At 41.7% G+C, this 16,610-nt stretch overlaps 1 protein-coding gene across 1 annotated transcript; it reads right to left on the bottom strand.

Annotated features, from left to right (window-relative positions):
• Positions 1-10,896: 10,896 nt before the first annotated feature.
• Positions 10,897-12,044, bottom strand: LOC133814470 (uncharacterized). The gene is made up of 3 exons (XM_062247425.1): positions 11,930-12,044; positions 11,488-11,769; positions 10,897-11,294 (listed from the first exon to the last, which is right to left on the bottom strand). The coding sequence occupies exons 1-3, from the start codon at positions 12,042-12,044 to the stop codon at positions 10,897-10,899; spliced, it is 795 nt and encodes a 264-aa protein (XP_062103409.1).
• Between the last annotated feature and the right edge of the window lie 4,566 nt (positions 12,045-16,610).

Genomic DNA, 16,610 nt, shown 5'->3' with positions numbered 1-16,610 from the left:
GACAATGTACTTATGTACTACTTGGTCCCCTGGACCATAGTGTTTCTAGGGCCATTAGAGCCCACTATATAATGAACCCCAATTCCACATGGAAGGGGGTTGGAAAATTTACTATAGCAAGTGCACCATAGTGAATACGAACTGATTTCACCATTGTTCTTCTGCAATTATTCTTGGAGTTTATACTTAGATTTCTAAAGCTTTTCTTTTGATAATCTTTACTTTGCACTTTTTCTAACCTAACTTAGTTGACGAGTTCTCACCGTCAACAGTCATTACAATATAAAAGTAACAACCCACCAACCTAAGCGGCAAAAATAGGGTTAACCCCTAGTTCCCCTGAGAAACACCTTGTCTGTGGTGGTCAAGCGGCTGCATATGTACACATCGCCACCTAAGCTCTCCATTAAAGGCTGAGTGAGCATTTATTTCCCTTTACCTACACCACATAGAACCCGTGAGCCAAGGCTAAGTAAGAAAACTCATTACTACATGTATACAATATAAATAAATAAATCATTTTGGGCTTGCAGCCCTAATTCAATAGTGACTAATGAGTCACTCCCTGGATAGGTGACTAATGTGCCACTCTTTGGATAGGTGACTAATTAGTCACACTTTCGATGGGTGTTAATGAGTCACACTCTGGATAGGTGACTAATGAGTCACTCTTTGGATAGGTGACTAATGAGTCACTCTCTCGATAGGTGACTAATGAGTCAATCTCTGGGGCTCAACACCCTAAGCCATGTGACGTTTCAGTCACCTGAGCCTTTTTGGCACTGGCTCTACGTAACTAGCCTTTAGACTAGACCATCGATTTAGTTTTCTTCGACCATTAGGTCGGTCAAGCATTTAATGCTCATGTTGATTAGATCTAATCATTTCAACCTGTGTTAAACACATTAATGTCGTTCTTGACTCATAAGCCAATACCATACAACCAGTGCTCAGTACTACTGCTGATCTTGAATGATAAGTCACAGCTTCACGACCAATACTAAACCCCAATGCCGTTGACTAATAAGTCAGTGCCATTCACAAGTAAGCAAAGCTGCTATGCATTTACAATGCAATCAATGTCCATATATAGAGCACTTAACATGCCTCATCAATAACCATGCATCACACACTGGGTGCAGTTTTCTTACCTCTAGCTCGAGCGTGAAATAATAAAAGAATGACCTTTGAGAACGATCGGTCCTTAAATCCCTTAGCTGTCACCTAATCATAACCAAATATGAAATCCAATCAATAAAATAAATAATAAAAGGTTTATGGCCTAAAAACTCGATCCCGGGACCTCAAATCGTACTAAAACGATTAGTACATTCTATCCCAAGCCTTAAGAAATGAAAACTCGAGCCTAAAACTCTTGAAAACCCATCCTAGCACAAAAGGGAGGGGCAGGTCGCGACTTGCCCCTTAGGGTTGCAGCGCGCCCCCAAGACAGAGAGCCTCTACCTGGGGTACCAGGGGCGGGCCGCGACTTGACCCAGTGGGTTGCGGTGCGCCTGCTAGACAGAGCCTAAGGGAGGCTCTGGAATGGATTCAAGTCGCGACTTGAATGAACTCGGTCTCGACTTGACCCCACGAACCCAGCTCCCCTGCCTATTTCTCAATTCAAAACCAGCCAAAACCTCACCAGACCAATCCCAAAATCAAAACCAAGCATCAACACAACACATCCACCAGTTTAACAACAAAACGTAAGCCTTAAACCACTTAAAACATCAACACATACCTAATTCCATGATCAAAACCTCAAGCTTTAAACTAAACTTAAAAATAAAGTAAAAAATTGAAACTTTAGTTGGGAACCTTACCTCAAACTTGAATTGAACCCTTTCCAATGGCTGAAACACAACCCTAAGCTCACAAGTCTCAATCCTCAAGCTTGAATCCTCAAGTTTTCTCCAAAATCTCAACCTAAGAGAGAGAGAGAGAGAGAGAGAAAGAGAGATGATCGTGGGTGAGGAGGAGAGCTACTCTATTTTTTCCTTAACCTTCTACAACCATCTAACCTTAAACATATCCCATGGTTAAAAGACCGAAATACCCTTAGGCCATTTAAAATCTCTCAAGGCTAGCAAGGGTAAAACTGTCATTTCCCACTTATCCCGTTAATTATAAATAACGTCCTCCAATTCCCATTATTACCAATATTCTCAAATAATAATTAAATCATATCCCATTCCCCGTTCATTCCCGGTAATGTATTAAGCATCAAATTACCCCCAGACTCACCCCGAGCCCGGTAATTAACCCCGTTATGACCAAACCGCTAACTTGCATTCTAGGATCGTCTCATGCCGAATAGCTCAAACATATCCACATAACAATGTGGTCTCACCCATAAATCACCAACATGCATATAAATATACAAATATGCCCTTCTAATAAGAAGTGGGCCCACATGCATGCAATTATCATCATATAATAATATAACTCACATAATCATGCATATAATCACATAATTGCATATTAAATCAATTATGGCCCTCCCGGCCCCTAATCCAGCTATTAAACCACATTAGGGAATTTGGGTCGTTACACAAGAACTCATCTACACTCTTCACTCCTTTTCTCTGGAGTTCTTTCCATAGATCTCCTCCTATGGTAATTCTCATTCTCATAGCCATGAGCTTAGAGCTATCATTAGCATCTCTAGCTCGAGCCACTGCATTTGTGAATCGGTTGAGATATGCCTTTAGGGATTCACCGGGTTGTTGCTTGATGTTAGACAATGAATCGAATTCTACTCGGGTCACTTTTGCAGCCCAAAACTGTCTTTTGAACTCGGAAGACAATTTTTTCCTGGAGGTGATTGAACGTTTTTTATATTTATTGAACCACAGTTTGGCTGATCCAATCAACGTCGCAGGGAACAAAATACACCTTAGGTCAAAATTTACATTGTGAGCCATCATCAGCATGTTGAAGGTCCTTAGGTGATTGGACGGATCACTGGTTCCATCATATGTGGGCATGGTCGACATCCTGAAGCTAGTAGGATGCACAACTGCCACAATATGGGGAGAAAAAGACTCGAGCTCCTCATCAGTATCACAGTCATCAATGTCTTTTCCAAACAAGAGTCCTTTCTTCTGCTCTTCCAATAAGGCTAAGGGTTGGATCATTGGTCTTATGGTTTTTTTGGAGCTGGTTATTAGCTCCCACCCTGTTGTGCGTGTTAGACGGGTTATTATCCCATCAGGATTGAGCTCGGTTAGGCAGGATATTCCCATTGTCACGTACAATAGACGGTTCTCCCCCGGCTTAAGTATAACTCAAATCATCGTGGCGAGTTGGGTGTCCTCTTTGTGATTTTAGATGATCACACAGGTCGGAATGCGAGTCGAAGCAAAGACTTTGTTCAAAGCTTAAATGATTCCTTAGGTCGCTCTCATGCCTACCTCCACGTTGGCTTTCTATCCTATAGCTCCCATACGCGAAGCTTACAACTCTGGCTGGGATCAGGGACCTAGATTATTGATGCGAGATCGCGGGATATAAGCATCTTCTGAGGGGGAAGGATTTCTCCTACTATCCCCTCGGGCTGAAGCATTCCTCTGTGGGCGAGGTGGCGTTGGATGTCGAATTGACGATGGAGGATGCCTTATTGGTGAAGCTATCCTTGTTCCATCGAAACACACTAGATTAGCTCACCCTTGATCTACTCCAATTTCCCGGGTTGGAGGCAGTACATACTCATTTCTCAGCGTCGGAGCTACTGGTCGAGGCACGAGTGGATTTGCTGGGACATCTCTTCTCCTTGAGTCGGCTTCAGCTCGCTCTGTCTAGCCAGGCTGATTCTTGGGAGTGTGAGTTGAATTATTATTCCTCCGAGGGTTGGCAGGTTGAGCATTTCGTTGAATCCACTCAGAAGGGACAAAATTCAGGGTCATAGTTCTGACGGAACGACTGACATTAGGTCGATGATTCCTGTGGGGATTGGTAGGTTGAGTATTTTGCGGAGTCCGTTCAGAAGGTACGAAACTCGGAGTTGCAATTCTGATAGAGCAACTGATATTAGGTCGATTATTCCTGGGGGACCTACTTTGCCTCCTTCCGACATTAGCATGGATTACAAAAGGGGGTAATCAAGCTAAAATATCCTCAATTTGGTTGTTAGCCTAACCAGATGGTTCCTTAATTGGGTGTTTTCCATCTCGATGGCTTTCAGGTACCCAGGATGGGGATTTAGTGGGTGTGTGCCCGAGCTCCCAGCATCATCTTGGTCCACATGCTGTTTTCTAGGGTGAAATTGCGCTGATGTACCTTCTCCAGTGGGGATGGCCGCATGGTGACCCTCCTAATCATTAGGTTGCTCAATTTCGTTGTCAAACATGGAACGAGTGACCACCATAGTAGGGCTGATCATTGGGCGGGTTGGTCGGGTTACAAGGCATTTTTACCCGTCCAATGTCATAATTGGGTTAGCAAAAGTGACCCGTAACTTGCCCAATTAAGAATTTTTTTTTAACCCATCCAATAATTTGGGCGGGTTGGTCGGGTCAACCCGCCCAAACAAAAGTGATTTTTTTTTTTGGTGTACATTTTTGTAATTTTTTTCTTTTAAATACTAGTACTAATAGTGTGAAGTTTATCTTTTTAAGCTTAAAACAATATTTTAAATTTATAGTAAAAAAATTAAAACAAAACTTAATTAATTTATATATTTATTTGAATATATTAAAAATAATAAATTAATAATAAATTCTTAATTAGGCGGGTTGGGTTATATTGGGCAGGTTGATAATTATTTTCAACCCACCAAATGTACTAATTGGGCGGTTTAAATTTGGTCGGTTTATTCGGGTTGCGTTTTTTGGCGGTTTTTTCGGGTTGGTTTGGGCGGATTATTCGGGTTGTAGAAATTTCTGCACAGCCCTACACCATAGTGGTTGTTGGGTTGAAATTTGCGTGGGAATTCAAGCCTAATATGCTCTCAATGAAAACATCAATCTGTTGACGAGGTTTTTCGACAACAGAGGATTTAGAAATCCGACAATAGAGAGATTAGGCTTTTCGTAACCGAATGTATAAGAAATGGCAAAAATTAAGAGTGAAAAATGCTCACACAATTTTACGTGGTTCAGTGGTTAAAAGAAACCTAGTCCACGAGTCACTCTTATTGATCTGGTTAGGACTCTTGAAGAAATTATTGATGGCAATTTCAGTAGAGTTTTTGTATACTGAACATTGATCCCTTTAATTGTCCATTCACCTTGTATTTATAGGAGATTATCATGGATGATTTTGGGTAACCGTACATTAATATGGTAATTGACAAGTTTGGGCAACCTCCCATTTTCATAAATATATGATTACCTATTAAATTTATATATGTTATATTAGGTAATAAATGCATGATAAAATCTGGGCCTTTATGAGGCGTATAAAGAATCTTTGAGTCGTTTGGTATCCTTCACTGTGTGTCAGGACCAGGCTTCCACAAGCTGAACACTTCCTTCGAGCTGGGTGTCGAAGGAATAATTTGAACTGACACAGGAAAGTTTCACGAAGGCGATCTGGTTGGTGCGTATCTCGAACTAAGTTGTCGGCACAAGGAGCGATCTGAAGACTATCTGGTTATCGTAAACTGTCAAGTTGACTCGACTTACTCACTCCAGAGTTAGCAAGATGTTTTATATGTACGCTTTCTTCATACGCTTGTCTGCCAGCTGTGCCCTGTGCTGAGTAATTCAGCTCGTATTTTTGGGGTACAACAGCTGTAAGAATATTAAAATATGTAAAAAAAAGTAGTAAATTGTAAAATTTAGAGGAATTAAATGTCAAAATTTATATAAAAATGACATAATTGTAAAATTTAAAGGACATAAATGTCAAAATTTACACAAAAATGTCTATAAAATAAAAATAATATTAATTAAAAAAAATTCAGTGTGGCAGCGTCCCACTCTAGGGACTATGTAGGTCCGCCTATGTTGAAAGCTATTGCCCTCACTAAAAAATGTCAAATCCCACTTGCCCAATAATTTAATGAGTTAAATTATAAATACATAAAGTAAGCATGATAATCCTTCAAAAAAAAAGGAAAAGTAGAACACGATAAAATTTGCTCTCATGTAATATGACAGAATCGACAACCTTTATTGTTTTTTTTTATCTATTAATCTTAGGATCATGACAACTCAAGATCTAAAAATGTAAGAATATTAAAGAACAATATAGAGTATGTAGATTCACAGTTGGAGTTTTATTGGTATTATAAAATAAAAAATTTGTAAAGAAAAATTAAATAAAAAAATTCATGATATATATTTATATATATATATATATATGCAATACCATGTTGTTTGAGCCGTTTTCTATAAACTCTAAATCACAATCAGAACATCCCTCTTTGGTAAAAATACAACTTATTATATATTAACTCATTGTTCAAAACTTTGGTTCACTATGCGCTTTGTACTCTACACATGCTATGTTTTTGTTTTTGTATTCATTTTTATATAAGCGTCAAATCTCATAAAGTTAGGAAACAGCTAGAGACTTATAACTCCCCTAATTAATAAAAAAGTAGGGCAGCGAAAAGTCTTATTATTAATTTTTATTGTCTGGATGTAGGGGTACACATATGGACCCGAAAATCTGAAGGATCCGCCCAACCCGCACCCGAAAAACCTAGAAAAATGATGGAACCAGAATGGTTGAGTCGGGTGGAGCTCAACCCAAGTGATGCGTCGGGTCGGGTTCGGGCTGAACGAGTCTTATTTTATATGTATATATATATATATATTTATGTTTTTAGTTTTAGTTTTAAAAATAAAAAATAAAAACTAAAAGACCTTACCCCCACCCTCTTCCCTTCCTTCTTCTTCTCCCTTTCTCCCTCATGGCGCCACCGCCCAGCCAGACCACCACTTCACCCACGCTGGCCACGCCCACGGTCCCGACTCCCCACCACCACCGCCTCTTCTGCTCTTCTCTGAGAACAACCAACCACCACCGCCCTTCTCTTCTTCCTCTCTCGCTCTCTCCCTCTCCCGGTTCTAGAATATGTGAATTGGAATAGCCATTATCCAATGCCATTGCCAATACTCAAGTCAATAGTTTTATAAATTAAGTTTTTTTCTAATTAGTAAGTTTCTTAATTCTTAGTATGTAAAACTTTAATTAATGGTAAAATATTGATGACTTAAAAGTTCACAAAAATAAATAAGCCCAATTGTAAAAAAAATAGTTAACAGTATAATTTTGTAAATAAAATAAAATAAAAAAAAGCTACTCAACCGAACTCGACCCCACCAGAGCCTATTTCGGTTGGGTTCGATTCCATTTCTCCCCCACCCGTTCCAACCTGAGCTCGTCCCTGCCCAATACCATTTCGGGCGGGTTCAGTATTAACTTCTCCCACCCGAAACCCGAAAAACCCGAACCCGACCAACCCGAACCCGGCCAACCCGCTCGATGTGCAACCTTATCTGTATGTTGATGTTGTTATTTTTTATGAGCGAAACTCATTTATACAAGATAATCCCACTGTGTCACCAACTTATCAACTAAACATTAAATGATTATGACTCTTTATTTTATTATTACTATTATATCTTTTAATATATACATATTTCATTTTCCTTTAAATTTTTTAACTTAATAAGGATTTTGTGCCATGTGTTATGCTTATTTTGTGTCTTTTGAGTCCAGTTTTATGCTATGTATAGTGGTTTGTCTAGTGCCTTTTGAGGCTTGGTTTGTGCCATGTATGGTGGCTTGTTTCTGTGCTTGTTGAGGCTAGTTTTGTGTCATGTTTTATGGATTGCCCTGTGCCATATGTTTGATTCATCTTAGACTTGGTCAAATCTAACGGCGACATTTTGAGATTCAGGCTTGTCAAAGATAATTTTTTGTATCAAAGATAAGATTTTTATTTCTTTTTTAGAAAAATAATAAAGTATGTATGATATAGAATTAGGGGTGGAAATTTGGTTCATGACACGATGACACGACAGGACACGAAAATAAATGGGTTTCGGTGACACGTTTAATAATCATGTTCGTGTTTGAGATTTTGACACGTTTAATAATCGTGCGTGTTCGTGTTTATCTTAATCGTTTTGTGTCATAATCGTGTTGACTCGTTTAATAATCGTGTCGTGTCAATACAATAACATAAATAATTATCATAGGTTTTATGATTTTTTCATATAGTTATGATTAATTGTGTCAATTTCATGTTGTGTCATGACACATTAATCGTGTCATAATCGTGTCGTGTTGCCCCGTTTAATAATCGTGTCATGTTCGTCTTCGTATTTTTGACACATTTAAGAATTGTGTCGTGTTCGTGTTTACCTTAATCATGCCGTGTCATAATCGTGTCGACACAAATCTGACACGTTTACACAAATTGCCAGCCCTATATAGAATTCATCTTTCGTAAACTATTTTGGTTATGGTTGGTTGTTATTTTTAATTATTCAACATCCTTAAAAAAATTAAAGGGCCTAATCAAATGGAAGCCTTTGGTTAGATAACCTAAACTCCAAAAGCATTTATCTTTCAATTTTTTTTTCTGAAATTTTACTCGGGGCTAAAATGAAGGAAAGGAACTTTGGTTGGGAATTTTATGCACTAAAAGAGTTTTTAATTTTACTTCATAAGTAATTAATTTTCTTTGTTTGGTTTGTGATGCATGTATCCTATCGACCTTTCAAATCAAAGCACTTGTTTCTTTCGAGGGCAGCTTTCTTCTGATTCCTTTACAATTGTTTTTGACTTTGAACAATGTTGTAGTCTGTGAAAATTTACTAGGTTTAATAATTACTATGTATAAACTACTTTGTCTAATATTTCGAGATCATATTTATATGTTTTTTAGCTAGACAATAAGTTTATGTTGTTTAGAAGAAATCCCTTGTCCAATTTGTACTCTTTATTATTTTATTTTTAAATAATAATAAAGTTATTCTTGAAACAAAATTAATACCATTTATATCATTGCCATTTTTCCTTTATATATTTTGTCCTTTTCTCACTTTTTTATTAGTATAAGTGAGCCAACATGTAGTAGGTTTGGCTATATAAAAAAAATGTAAAGAGTGACTTCTAGGTAAGGTTTGGCTCTGTTTTTCTATAAGGAGCTTTCGTCTAAAGAGGGAGGCAACTTCATTAAAATAGAGTAAAGTCTTACAAAAGGTGTCCGAACAAGGACTCCAAGCAAATTGAAAACCAAACAACAAAAGACAACAACCTGCAACTAACTGAAACAACAAACAGAATCCTTGCTAGAGCAGAGAAAATAGACAAAAAAATCATCAGGAACTACAAAAAAGAAACCGATTATAGGACATGGGCTGGACATGAGGCTAGTTCCAACTTATGAAGGATAGTAGAATTTGTAGTCATTAAAGACCTCAACATCCAAACTTATCCAATTTATGTTTCCACACCAACCATTTCTTCTTGCCAAGGCTGCAAGGTTATGAGCAGCTTAGTTGGTTTCTCCTAGTGATTCAGCTTACTACATAGACTACGGAATTACACAGCTAAGCCTTGTTATTTTACTGTTTGCATAGTACCATTTTCCTTAAAGGAGTCAACAACCCAAGCATTGTCACTCTTGAACACCACATCATTGAAAGAGATTGCATGTGATTCTTTTGCAGCCAAAATGAGGGTCAAAGCCTCCACTATCATTGGATCTGTTTGGCTCAACTTATCTACCGCTGCTTGTATGATGTTGCCTTTACTATCACGACACAATGCCGCCAAGTAAGCTCCTTGATTTGTGATTGCCACATCCATAGAGAAGCAAGCCCATCTCGGAGGAGGATGAACCCATCTATGGTGGTGGTCCTCAATCAAATTCAAATTTCCCCATTCTTGCACGTGCTTGTGAAAAACCTCGCAAATCCTATGAAACGAATTTGGCTGCCTCCATTATTGATTGCATTCCTTTCCCTTCATATTAAATTAACTATCATTGAAGCTCTTAACATGAACTCATTAAAGGATAAGTTTGGTGGTATGTTCGCGTTATTGGCTAGGAAATGGAACCACTCCTTCCATCCTGAAACACCAATACGATATGCATTTAGGCCCCAATAGTTGAAAAACCAAAGCTTTGCACTAAAAGGACAGGAACAAAACAGATGAAAGGAATCTTTTGTGGCTTGGTTACAAAGGATACACTCTTCATCATTGATATGTATGAAGGAAGCCAATTTGGCTTTACAAGGAAGAGCATCTGCTATTATCTGCCACCATAGAATCTTGTGCCTTTCGTGGATTTTGCTTCTCCAAATGAGAGGCCACATATCACTATCCTCGCCTCCTTTGGCTGAAAGTTGCATAGTTGAGTGGATTAAAAGGACTCCTGAAGGGTCTTCTTTCCAAATATATGAGCCATCTTTGTCTTGTTGAGGGAGAGTTATATTAAGTATGTGCCTCACATCATCGAGTTGGAACCATAGATTTAGCTTTCCCACATCCCATGACATATTGTTTATAAACTCACTCACTTAATTGACTCCAGCAGTGGCATCGAGGATCGGAGTCAGGCGCCCGATTCCTCCCAGTACCCAGTCATCAAACCAAATTGAGGTAGATTTTCCATTTCCTATCCTTTGGCATAATCCCTTCCCAAGTAGTTGCTGAGATTTTACAATTGCCTTCCATAGTTTAGAGTCTGGTTTCCTATGCTCTTATGAAAGGATGCATTCTTCTTTCAAGTATTTGGCCTCCATGAGGTTATGCCACGGGGAGTGTTTGTTCATTACCATCTTCCAAACTCTCTTGGCTAAGAAAGCTTGTCTGACCATGTTCATTTGACCGAAAGCCCAAACCTCCCATAGGCTTTGGACTACAAAGATTTTCCCAAGAAATTGTATACATCCCTATTCTTTCGCCAGTGTCACCCCACCAAAATCATCTCAAAATTCTATCCATGTTCCTTGCCTTGGCAATAGGAATAGGCCCCGATGCCACAACATATGAAACTAGTGAGGGGCTAACAGATTGGACTAAAGTAGCCCTTGCTGCTTTGGATAGTAATTTAGCCTTCAACCCTTGAACTCTAGCTTTCACTTTTTCGAGTATAAAGTTAAAGTCCGTCGTTGGTGCCCGTGAAGACAACATTGGGAGGGTCAAGTATCTGTTATCTTTTCTTATTATTTTCATATTCAGAAAATCAGCTATATCTATAGCTTTCGCTTTGGCTACCCCTCTAGAAAAGTAGACAGACAACTTGGCATTGTTCACTACCAAACCAGTTGTAGTACTTATTAACACGTTCAATGATAGCTTCAGCTTTTGGCTATTGTTGCCTTTCCAAATAAGATTAAATCACTTGCAAATAGGAAATGGCTGAGTGTTGGTGAATTTTGAGTGCCCTCATTCCTTTTAGCCTTTTGGTTTCTTCTTGACGAGTTAGGAGTCTCGAAAAGAGGTCTGCCACTATGATAAAGAGACTTGGTGATAAAGGGTCTCCTTCATGGAGACCTTTAGTTGGTTGGATACCATCGAAATGGCTACCATTGAGTAGCAAAGTAAAATGAGATGTGGATACACAAAGCATTATCCATCTGATAAAAGTGTTTGAGAATCCCCAACATGTTAGAACATGTTGCAAGAAGCCCCAATCAACTCTATCATAGGCATTCTCCATATCTCGTTTCATCAGCATGAAGCCATCTTTGTCTTTCCTCCTATTCATTGAATGAATAATTTCCTTCGCAATCATTGCGTTATCATGAATGATTCTTCCTTTAATAAACACTGATTGCATGGGAGATATGATATCTAGAAGAATAGGCCGCAAACAATTTGCCAAAATCTTGAAAATGATTTTGTAAGAAAAATTGCACAACGCAATGGGACGATAGTCATTAATCATGCAAGAATTTTCTTCTTTGGGAGGAGCATGATATTTGCACAATTCAATGATACTTGTAGAAAGAACTTGACATTCCATCATGCATTGGAGCCTTATTGGGGTCGATCTGCTGAAAGGCATCTAAAATCTCTGAATCTGCTGGGATTGACGAAAGATTGCCATTGTGGAACTTAGAAACCATAGTGGGGAACAGATTTTCCAATTGAGGCAGATAGACTGTTGGGGCTGCTTGGAATGTTTCTTGGAATTTCTTAATGAAACTTTCTCCAATTCCTTTTCTATCATAGATCCACCCCGTCTCTTTTCAGCTTAGTGATGACATTTTTCATTCTTTGGTTGTTGACGGTGAGAACTCGTCAACTAAGTTAGTTAGAAAAATTGCAACGTAGAGATTATCAAAAGAAAAGCTTTAGAAATCTAAGTAGAAACTCCAAAAATAATTGCAGAAGAAAAATGGTGAAATCCGTTTGTATTGATTATGGTGCACTGCTACAAAAAATTTTCCAACCCCTTTCAATGTTGAAGAGGGGTTCCCTTTATAGGGGGCTCTAATGGCCCCTGATACATTGTGGTCCAGGGGACCAGATTGTACACTAGTACACTATTAGGAGAGTGGTATCAGATGTAGTGGTGTTGGCTCTAGTACATGGTCAGAGTTTGTGGGAACACCTCAGCTTTTGTACTCGATTATGCCTCCACTACTTGCCTTGTATGGGTGTCAGAGATGGGCTAGTGAGGATCACAACAGGTACCTCATTTGTACGACCACTACCTGTTTGGCACGAATATTATGTCCGTACTCTGACTCCTTCTTACTTTGCATGAATCACTATGAGGCTCCCCCACTCCGTTCTTAAGGGTGCGTTAAAGAGGTCCTTGATCCTACCTCATGCTAGACCCAAAGTAAGAGTGGTGTCCCGTCACCAGCACCTATCATAAGGGGAGAGATTAGGTCCCTGCAACGAGGCCCACTATGAGGCAGCCCCTAGTGGCACGGATATGACATGTTGAGGTGGGGGCGTCTCTCGCGAGGACCCTGGCGCGGCTGGTGCGTGTGCGACGTCGATCTCGCGAGACCTCAGGCGTGGCTGGTGTGTGGGCGAAGCGTCGGTCTTGCGAGGCCCTAGCGAGGCTGGTGCACGGGGGAGGCGACAATCTCGTGAGCCCCTGGCGCGGCTGGTGCGCGGGCAAGGCGACGATCTCGCGAGGCCCTTGGCGCGGCTGGTGCACGGAGGAGTGAGGCTGAGCCTCGTGTGGACGTGCGTGGAGGAGCGAGGCGGGGTCTCGTGTGGGCGCACTGAGGAGCGAGGCGGGGGCCTTGCGTGGGCGCGCGCGGAGGAGCGAGTCGGGGGTTTCACGTGGCACGGCTCAGTGCGCAGGGCTGAACGAGGCTAGGCCTCGCGTGACCCCTCGGATCTCTCGGTGCATCTTTATTAAGGCCTCCTATGAGACATGGGTTGTGGGAAAAATATTGGGTTTCTTGGATTGCCTGAGGCTAATGAGAGTAGCCCTCCATATTTTCCCTTGGTGGAATTTGAGTATCCACACTTGCCCCCCAGTCTAGGAGAGGACCTTTAGGTGCTTTGGTAGACTCCTCTTTTTAATTCTTATAAATAGGCCCCCATGCCAGGTCTATTAGTTACACTCAATCTTCCTAGCCTAGTGGTATTTAGTCTTTTGCTCCTTTCAAGAGGTAAGGGGTTCAATCCCCCACAACCTCACTTTTATTATAGTTTCCCTTTTATATATATATATATATATATTTGGGTTAATTTTTGGTATGTTTATGTCCCTTCATATATTTGAAGGCTAACACACCTTTTCTGTTTATTTTTGCAGACGCGTAATTTCGACCACTTGCCCCTATTTGACCGTGACGATGCTTTTGGCCCTCGACCTCCTTTTGACCACGACATCGCTCCATTTTACCTGCTCGAGGTATATTTTATTTTTCCCTCATGTTCAATTGGTCCAAATTAGCATTACTCGGGATGGGGTACTTTGGCCTGAGCTTTCCGTGAGTTAGCCCAGTTGCATGCCCCCTTGTTTATACACTGTAGTGGATCATTTAGGGCGTTTGCATCTAGAGGTTTTAAGCCCATTCCTTTATGTTTTGTAGCAATCCTCTCATTTATACGTGAACCCCTTTTTGCTTTCGGGACGAGGTTTCATGGCCAGTGACGGTCCATTCGGCATACCACCGGGGGTTGAGTTTGTTGACTTGTCTTCAAACTCAAAGTCCCCTAAGGAAAACCCTTACCAAGACTATGACTCCTTAAGGCAGGCCCGTATCCGTCATCTTGAGCACATGGTTGAACTTAGGCGTAAAATTTGGGTGGTGGAGAGTGAAATTGACTCGGTGTTGAGAGGAGACGGAGCACCTTTTCCCCCTGACATTAGTGACCATGTAGCGAGCCTTAGGGTGACCCTTTTAGATTTGCAGGGGGAGTTGGAGTTTATGGAAGGACACCTTCCGCCTGAGCCCTCCTGCCCATCCTCTCCTGATGACTGTCATGGGGCCACTTCTGCTTCTCTTCAGCCCTTAGTTTCGATCTTCCCTAGCTTAGCGCTTCCACAGCCGGTGCCCCGGTGGAAGACTCTTGCTAGGAAGAGGAAATGGAGGGTCAAATGTTCTATCTCTTCCTCACCTTTTTCTTTTGGTTTTTGTAGATATGCCGAGGGCACGGCGACATGTATCTACCAATGAACTGGATGATGCTCCTTTAATGGCATCCCAACTGGTGTCACATGTGTCAGAAAATAAATTGAGGGAAATTGTGAAGCACTACCGCCTTCCTCCGGAGTACGCTTTATACACTCCTTTGGAGACATGCCGGGCTGACTGCCCTAGTACTGGCTTCGTGGCCCTCAGTGAGCACATCCTGAAGGCGGGTGGTACCATCCTGTTACACCCATTCTTTGTTGCGGTCCTCAATTACTTTGACCTTGCTCCACTTCAGATGGCACCCAATAGTTGGCTGACCTTGAGCTGCCTTTTTATTGCGTTTGCGGAACTGGTGGAACGTGCTCCTACGACGCTAAAGGTGCATTTCCTCTACAATCTCATGCCCTCTCCCAAGTCAAAGGGCTTTCATTACTTATAAAAAGCCAATAACGAGGTCTCTTTGATAGAGGGCTCAGTGTCCAACCCAGGGTCTTAGAAGAAGGACTTTTTCTTCGTGCAAGGTCCCCTCTCTGTTCGCGAGCACTTCCGTGCCACTCCCAGTAAGTACCCGAAGCCACATTTTCTCTCTTCTTCTTTTTTGCAACTTATTGTTTATGACTTATGTTTGTGTCGACCATGGCGTGGATTATGCAGAGCAATTCGCCGAACCTGCAGTTGTTGGGTCAGAAGCAAAAGCTGTGAAGAAGTTCATCAACGCTGACCCCGCTATGAAAAAGGCTGCGTACCTATTCACCGTGGAAAATCTGAACCTCCACAAATTGTCCCCAGTCTTAGATCCCAGGTTTCTATGGACCATCCTCGGGTCCAAGAAGATGAAGGCGATATTGAGCGAGCCTTGCCCAGATGAAGGTGGGGCTGAGGATGTGTCGGAGGAAGCCTCCCTTGAACGCGGGGGACCTCACCAGCTGTCCTCGTCTCCTGGGGGATGCCCTCCTTTTGTCTCTTTTGACCCGGGCATAGCCTCCCACTCCCAAGACCAGCTTGCCATCCGGGGCATTTTGTTTGCCCCAACCCCGAGGACTATGACGCTTTCCCTCAGGCTTCCCTTGACCCTGGTCCATCAGGAGCTTACTTTTCCGATCTTCCTGCACCCCCTTCTGATCTACCTGGGCCTCACTTTTCCAATTTTTCTGCGCCCCCTCCCGTTTCAGCATGCGGATTGTCTATCCTCACCTAGCCAGGTGCCCCTGGCCTGGATGGGGCGCCCTGGGTGAATCGTATGGCAACCTCTTACGGGCGCCGGTACGTCTAAATCGCCTCAGACCTCCCCGAATCTGACTAGAGCAGTCTTAGGAGTTTTGCTCTATCGGACCTTGAGGAAACTCTAAGCCGCACCACTACTTGGGTGAGTTCATGCATCTTGTGCCGGCCCTATTATTTATAGATGTACATACATTTTTTTTTGTTACTTATTATTGTTGTTGTTAACTTTCTTGTGCAGGCCTATACTGTGGCTCAGCGGTTCACCGACTCAGCTCACAATCTTTCGGCGTCAAGTACCAAGAGGGACCGTCTCACGACCCGAGTCCAGGAGCTAGAGAGGGAGCTTGAAGACACCAAGTCTAAGCTAAAAAGGGCTCGGGCGAAATTTTCTGTCTCATCAAAAAGGAAGCAGAAGGCGGTTTCCAAAGCCACATTTCTGCAGGACAAGGTTACCAGCCTAGAGGGCGAACTTCAGGGTACCAAGGCTATTGTGGCTGCCTCGCAGGAGAGAGTCGCTTCCTTAGAGGCCGAACTCGAGGTTGCTAGGGCCGATGTAGCCGCGTCGCAGGAGAGAGTTGCTTCTTTAGAGGCGGATAGGACAGCCACTGAGTACAGGTCCATAGAGCGCGCCCTTTACGGCATGTGGAGGCAGGATCCCAACTTTGATTTTTCTTCTTTTGGCGAGTACGTCGTTTCTCAAGAGGCTGGGTGAAGCGCCCGTGGCAGGAGGCCCTGAAGTTGTTATTCCATAACTTCTGTCAGCTAGCCCGCTGTGGGTGTATGCTCATTTTGAGCCTTTGGAATATCATTATTATTACTTTTTTCTTGTAAATCTTGCCATGTTACCAAGACTCCTTT

This window comes from Humulus lupulus, chromosome 2 (genome assembly GCF_963169125.1).
Source record: "Humulus lupulus chromosome 2, drHumLupu1.1, whole genome shotgun sequence".
Classification (NCBI taxonomy): Eukaryota; Viridiplantae; Streptophyta; class Magnoliopsida; order Rosales; family Cannabaceae; genus Humulus; species Humulus lupulus.
This window is presented reverse-complemented; position numbering and strand designations above follow the sequence as displayed.

Bases quoted from the DNA above. Each gene is read 5' to 3' on its own strand.
- LOC133814470 (XM_062247425.1), bottom strand. From the start codon at position 12,044: ATGGTTTCTAAGTTCCACAATGGCAATCTTTCGTCAATCCCAGCAGAT. The intron at 11,770-11,929 runs GTTCTTTCTACA...CTATTCTTCTAG, and splicing joins AATGCATGATGGAATGTCAA to ATATCATATCTCCCATGCAA. The intron at 11,295-11,487 runs GTATCCAACCAA...TTATTTGGAAAG, and splicing joins CAATGGTAGCCATTTCGATG to GCAACAATAGCCAAAAGCTG.